Source organism: Triticum dicoccoides, chromosome 1B (assembly GCF_002162155.2).
Source record: "Triticum dicoccoides isolate Atlit2015 ecotype Zavitan chromosome 1B, WEW_v2.0, whole genome shotgun sequence".
Lineage (NCBI taxonomy): Eukaryota > Viridiplantae > Streptophyta > Magnoliopsida > Poales > Poaceae > Triticum > Triticum dicoccoides.
The window spans coordinates 242,073,085-242,080,344 of record NC_041381.1 but is presented as its reverse complement, the minus strand read 5'-3'; the positions used below and the strand labels follow the sequence as shown (position 1 = coordinate 242,080,344).

General features: G+C 43.2%; 1 protein-coding gene across 1 annotated transcript in view; it reads right to left on the bottom strand.

Annotated features, from left to right (window-relative positions):
* Positions 1 to 2,052, bottom strand: part of LOC119330104 (coiled-coil domain-containing protein 25-like) — an 8,938-nt gene extending 6,886 nt beyond the window's left edge. The window contains exon 1 of the mRNA XM_037603219.1: positions 1,702 to 2,052. Coding sequence (XP_037459116.1) covers positions 1,702 to 1,814 — 113 coding nt within the window. The 5' untranslated portion in view covers positions 1,815 to 2,052. The remainder of the gene's footprint in view (positions 1 to 1,701) is intronic.
* Between the last annotated feature and the right edge of the window lie 5,208 nt (positions 2,053 to 7,260).

Below are 7,260 nucleotides of genomic sequence, written 5' to 3'. Positions count from 1 at the left end.
TTTCCTCCTTTCCTCTATCCAGTGTGTTGTATGAAAGTAGAGTGCTAAGCGTTGGTTTGCCCTTAGTTAACCCACCGATCAATGGTAGACCGATAAAATCAGTTAATCAGCCGATGCACCGATTAGTCGCTACTCTGCACCCGACCAAGCAGCTACTAGTTACCCATAACCTTAACTAGAGATACCCTCGTGCTGCTGCCAGAACTGGTTGCAATATATTATTTTGATGAGATTTGATTGTCTAAAATTTTAATATAAGAATGAAGTTACAAATACATATGATTTAGTGCATTTGATCATTATATAGTTGTAAAATATTTATATAATATGAGTAGTATTTATCATGCATGTTGAGAGAAATAAAAGCAGTGGGATTGATGAAGTGGAATGTGTGCATGTTGAGAGAAATAGTAAAAGTAGCATTCCACATGGATGTTAAGAGAAATAAAAGATTAAAAGTAGTGGGGTTGATGAGGTGGCATGTGTGCATTTTGTGACAAACAGAAGTTGTGGGAATCAACTGCTTAAGTATATAGGATGTGCTCAACCTAGATTCCCCAGGACAGACTCGGACGTTGAGTCCATGGAGGTGCCTGTGTTTGGTGGCCTATATGTATGAGACATGCTGAGGCAGGAAGCTCCTTTTGTTGATGACATAGGGAGTATGTGTCTGCATAAGATTGGCTTGAACCAGTGGGGCTAACCTCTAACAGCGACACCCCCGTGCACCGAGCCAGACCAGGGGAAACACAATGAAATATGTTTCCCTGGAGCCAGGACCATTTACATCACACTGGACAGACCCAAGGACATAAGCAGGCATCAAAACTCCAAACAGGGTGTCTCACTGCATCCTGCCAGCCTGGTCACGCAATACATGGGCAACCAAACAACGCTAAAGCACAGTCTGTGTCTTGACCATGTCCACAGCTATAATTGTTGAGGAGCAAAGGTCTAGTTGCACATGCTGAGGCTTAAAGCAGGACCAGCAGGCTGCGTAGGAGAAATTTGGTGGCAGGGTGTTTAATTTATGGGTGAGGAGATGAGAGGATGCAATAAGAGGTGGTGGGCTCATAAGGGCTTATGCTCAGGGGTAGGAGCAAGATGACATGGATTTTTTTTGCTGATATGTTAATACATAATTGTTATATCTTGAACCAAATTTAATTGGATCATGAAAAGAACTAACAAACTACCCTTTTATGAAGTGATGAACCGTGAACCCAATTCACAGTGAAAAGATGGTAGCTATGATTCTAAGTTCCAACATATTATCCTCGCCGTGATTATTGTTCATGGTGACATCAATGAAAAGCACCCATTAATCCATTATACAAAACTCACATGCACGGCATTTCACAGTTAACTAACAATAATTTCTGACAGAAATCAAGCATGTCTCCTTCGAAAAAGTCGACTACTGCTCACTCAAGCTATGCATCTGAAAACAGCATCAAAACAGACAACAATATCCTGATCTGGTATCATCAATGAGGAAACAGCTGCTAACCATAAGCAAACTTTCGTGAACTAACAACCAACTCCCATCTAGAAAACCTACTCTACAAACCAGAGAAATATCCTTGTCACATACTCCCATGAATTCGTCATTCTTCCGTCACTATGGCATCGATTCAAGACGCACAAAGAAATACAGAATGACAGGAAAAAAAGGTCTGGGTAGAATGAAAGGGCGGTTACCAGATGTCCTCGGGGAAGCCGTACTTGATGAGGTCCTCGTTCTCATGCTTGTCGAGCCCCATGAAGATGGTGTAGTCACCGGCGTCGGGCCGCGCCTTGAAGTAGAACACCATCCCGAGTCGCTTTCCGGCGGCCCGCCCAAATGGATAGAAGAAGGGCGCGGGACTCCGGGGATCGGGCGGCGGCGAAATTGGGCGACTGGGGGGGTCGGGAACTACGGCTCGGACCTCCGGGGGCGAGGAAGGGTTGGGGGATCCTGGCGAGAGGAATCGGGTGAGGGGATTTCTAGGGTTTCCTGCGCGTGGAAACGAAGCTGAGTAGAAGATTTCGTTTTACCTTTTTGATTGAAAAGGTTATTTATTTTGTTTTATTTTATTTGTGCTTTTGACTCCCTGTGGTGTTCGTCTGTTCTTACTTTCGCGTTTATGCACCCGAAGAAAAACGGTTTCGACTCATAGGCCCTTCGCAAGTACTACCAATTACATGTAGGTACTTTAGTTTTCTTATATATATATTTTTTGGCAGAACCCTTGTGAACGACACGAGATGGGTCACTAAGGCCTTGTACAATGGGAGGTGCTTAGGTGAGGTGCTTAGAGAAATAAACCAGACTTTTCTTAAGCACCGGTGCCTATTTCTACAGGAAAGACGCTTGTGCTTCAGAAAAATCCGTTTTATTTTTTTAAGCATCTCTCTAAGCACCTTCCATTGTACAAGGCCTAACACACCCATATGAGAAAACCCCACTGAGGCTTGTGGTACAAAAAAAATGAGCCTCTTGGTGCCTTTTATAAAAGCACGAGAGACAGAGATCCAGAACATCTCCACCGTTCAAACCATTGAATCCTATACTGAAACGTTGCATCGTTGTTTAACACCAACCGTGTTTAACCATGCTTAATTACCCATGCTACCATCAACGACGTCAAAAAAAAGGAACAACCGTGGTCCACGCGCACACGTTCGCACGTCTCTCACCCCAACCTTCTCGCTCCCGATCCTACTCCCTCCCGACAAAATTCATCCCCACCGGCCTCGACTCGGCCTCCTCTCTTATGCCTCTTGCCTTCTCCACAGCCGCCCGTCCACCACTTGTCCCCCGCCGCTTCGACGGCTAGCCTCCCTGGGTCCCTCCTTCGTTACCGTACCCGGTTGGGTTGCACGAGTGCCGCCACCGCACTATCAGGGGACACCGCGGGAGTACAGCCATCGCACCGCTAGGGTACGCCGCGTGTGCCAGCGATGCGTGAGCGGCAGCTGGTGTCGCATCGATTGTCGCTTCTGATGATGCAGGAGCCACCTAATCCGGCGAGGATGCGGGGCACCGTCACCGCTGATTCTCGGGGCGCGCGTGCCGCATTCGAAACTTCCCTGATGCGCTCGTCCACTCAGCTTCTAACACGACGTTCGTCCCTGGTTCCCTACTGCCATGCGCTGCTGAGCTTCGAAACCACTACCGTCGAAGCCCATCGCCAGCCGTCCTCGGGTGGGCCGACGCCCAAACTCGGCTCTAGTGACATCCCCGCTCAAGGTCCTCCACCTCATCTGTTGTAGAGTAAGAGTTCTTCCATCTCAGGTTTGTTTTGTTTATCGTATTTCATCGATGATGTGCTGCTTCAACTTTTGTTCCTGTACTCCTCAAATTGATGTAACCAATAATATGTCTTGAATCACCGTTCTAAATTCTAAAGATTATTGCCATCTACTCGTGGTTCTGAACTTCATTTGTAATTTTTCAGTGATGCACATCTTTACTGTCAAGTTTATAGTCATAAAGCAGTCCTTAATTTAAGATGCTATCAACATTTATATTCCTAATTACGGGGTGTTGCCAAGAATTTCATCACCAGCCACTGCTTTCCCTCCGAGGTAGTTGCCGCCTACAGCCATGCACAAGTGTCATCACATGCATCTCCTCTCTGTGTTCCCGTCTCTCCATGCCGCGCGAGGATGAAGTCATCACATTTGTTAGTAGGTTGATAGCTTTTCTCCCTGTTGTGACTTAGATCTTTCTACCTTGCTTTGAATTTAATTTGATTGCGACTGTTTGATTGAATGTCAAATAAATATCAACTCTATCTTTGATCGATTCATGGAAGTGCAAGCTGAAATATATTCTGAATATTCTGATTATTACTTGCAAGTTATATTCTAACACACTATCTTTGATTTAACAACTTGCAAGTGTTTCTTTTCTCCCCGCTGTGACTTGATCTTTCTCCTTGCTTCAAATTTAATTTGATTGCGACTGTTTTATTGAATGTCAAATAAAGATCAACTTTATCTCTGATTGATTCATGGAAGTGCAAGCTGAAATATATTCTGAATATTCGGATTATTACTTGCAAGTTATATTCTAACACGCTGTCTTTGGTTTAACAACTTGCAAGTGTTTCTTGTAGTGATGTTAACCCCATAAAAAGGACTCGCGGGTGCACATCTGCTATAAATAATCAGGTACTTCTTTCTCATTATCAAAGTCAAAATGCTCAGTGAAACTATCCAGTGGATGGACTGGTTATTTAACACTGAACCATCAGAACTCTATTCTCTTCTTTTCTCCTCTTCCATCCACTAAAACATCTGCATTGCATGTTCTTACTTCTCTAAGTGCTTAAACATAAATGAGAAAACCCAATTCTCTATGGGCATGAATAATCTTTTGATTCAAACATAAAAATCAAAATGTGGTTCCAGTTCTAGGGGGTATGGCGTGGTTTCTTTGATGGCATGTGTGTGTGTTGTTTGTCTATTACCGGGTGGATTACACAGTGGCGGTACCGGGAGCCAGGGGTCATCAGAAAAGGGAGATGCTGACGTCACTCAAAATGAGCCTTGCTTAGCATTGACTGAATCCTCCACAAATTATTTGATGGCAATTAGCCTTGCTTGGCGCGTGATTGGCATTGGCTGAATCATACAGTGGCGAGCTTGTATCCCGGACAACCTATACATCTTGATTTTTTTAAAAGCTAACTCACTTCAAAAGGAGGCCTGGATTACCTTAGATCCAGCATTGGTCACACAGACTAGATTTTTTTATGTTGAGAAAGTATGACAATTAAAAACCTACCCGAGAATCATGCTTCTTTGTGTAGGAACGAAGTATGTCTACCAGAGGGGGTGAATGGGAGTTTTAAATTTTCTTTGGAAAACTTAAATCTCTCAAAACACAGCAACAGAATGAATGAAAAACAAACTACATCAAACTAAAACAGAGTACCGAAGTGAAACTAGGCAATCATTGAGACAAATCAAATGAAAGAAAATGCATCGAAGGTAAACATGGGTGACAGAGATAACCAAGGAGGCTCGATGGCGACAAGGTATTTGTTCGACCAGTCCGTCCTTCTGCACAAGGACTGCGTCTGGTTGGAGGGGCTGTGACTTAACACAAAAGATAAACTATCTTCACCTTGTTCTCCTCGACAATCGATTCATCAACCGACGTCGATTACTCGTGGTCGATACTTGAAGGCGGTCTCTGAACCTTTACAGACTTCTTCTTCAAGAACCACAATCACTCTTGGTCTCTAAAGAAATTGATACCTAACTGTTTGGAGAGTTTGCAGCTCTCAAGAGTAATAGGCGGAGCGTACTAAACTTAGATTCCAGTGATGTTGAACCACTATCTAATTCTTCGACTCTAGGGTTTTTCTCTTAGTGGATTTTAAACTCAAATCGCTCGGAGAGCGGGTTGCTCAACAATCTTCTCAGAATAAAACGAAGCAGCCACCGGACAAAACTGGCGCGAGTTGGCTACTTATAGTCGTAGCCTTCCCAGATGTGAAATGACCATTTTGGACATGAGGTCCAGCCAATGGCCAACCGAAACGTTTGCAACGGTCGGATTTTGGAGAAACGGTAACATTACTTAAGGAACAAGTAATGCTAACTCCTCGATCCGAGACAAATCTCTCGCAGTGAAGAAGATCACAGTCTCTTGCTAGCAAGTATTCTCTCACATCTTTCATAGGATATGGGTTTAGCATTAGAGAATCAAAGGTTCGAATGCTACACCCCTCTTAATAGTACGGTGGTCCTATGACCCAAAGAAAGAAGAAGAATAACGAAATAAATGCTACGTGTTCGCTTTGTCTTCATTCTTCCTCAAACGCAGTCATTTTCTTCGAACAGACACCGAACCAATTCCTTGTACTTCAGCAATTTTTAGGGGTCACTCTTGTTAGCTTCATCTTCGATGATAACCTTCGCTGCCACGCAGAGAGATTATCTTCATTGTTTGCATCAAACTCCTCGATTCTTCAAGGACCTGTTACTCTGTGTGCACTAGCAAACACATAAGTCCCATACTGTTTATGTCAACAAACTCCAAAACATAAGTAGCCTATTATTGCACCAACGATCTCCCCTTTTTTGGACGGTTGTTGACAAAACAGATAATCATCAAAGTGAAGATAGATAGTGAAATGTAAATCAAACAAGAGTGAACTTGTGTTACTTGACTTGATGTTGAAATATACTCCCCCTAGATGTATGCAGGGTAAATGATGTACAATGAAATTCCTTGCAATTGATTTAAATAAGTGGAGGATTTTTCAATCATTCGAGGTAATGATTCACACTAATGATGTGTAATCCATCGAGTGTATACTGCAATCATCCATGGCTTCTGACAATGAATCTACCTGCAAAACAATTGCTTTGAGAGAAAGTAGTGCAGCAGGCGGGGTTATAAATATTACAGCACATATCAGAAGTTTTACATTAGAGCACATAAAGTGGCATAGATAGTCTTTAAGGCATAGAGCTCAAAAGTCGCATAAACCAGAGCAAACAAACAGATCAAATTCAACAGAGGAAATCTATCGAAACTCTCGATGTAATTCTCCCCCTTTTTGTCAACTAGTGTCGAACAGGTGATGAATGACATGAGTGAAAATGAGGTGAACTTGATTCACTCTGAGGCATCACCCGAAGAACTACCCGAAGAAGTTTTTGATTCGGAGGTGGCTGGAAAATCCTCTTCATTGACAGCAGCAGATGATGAAGGTATATTGGGATCAGCCTGTTGATTCTTGCGAGACAGATCATTTCCTTCAACAGGCTTCTCACTGGGTGAGGTTGCTTCTGATTCGTCTAGCAATTTTCATAATTGAATCTGAAGTAAATCAGTTGTTGGCTCACGAGCTGGCAGCGGCGGGGTAATACGATCTTGAAAATCTTCAGCTGAAAACCCTTGATCAATATACTCATAAATCTCTTTAAGATTGAGAGTTGCTCAATTGCTTCTCGGAGAAGAATTTCCGAAGCAATTTTCATAGGCGCTTCTTATTTTCAGCCATGATCATGTGCACAACTTTTGTTCGATTGTTGATTGCATTAAGTTTAGCAACCAAGTGTTCTTTCTCTTGGCGATCCTCAGCCATATGCTTCAGCAGCAACTATTGGGTGCGCAAGCTCACTTCAAGATGTGAAGGAGGTTGTGCATTCGGTAGTTTATCACGCTGAGGTAACCGTGGCACATTGAAAGTGTTATGATAATCAGGAGGGCTTGACACTGGTGATTTCCTCGAAGAAATATCTTCCATTACTTTC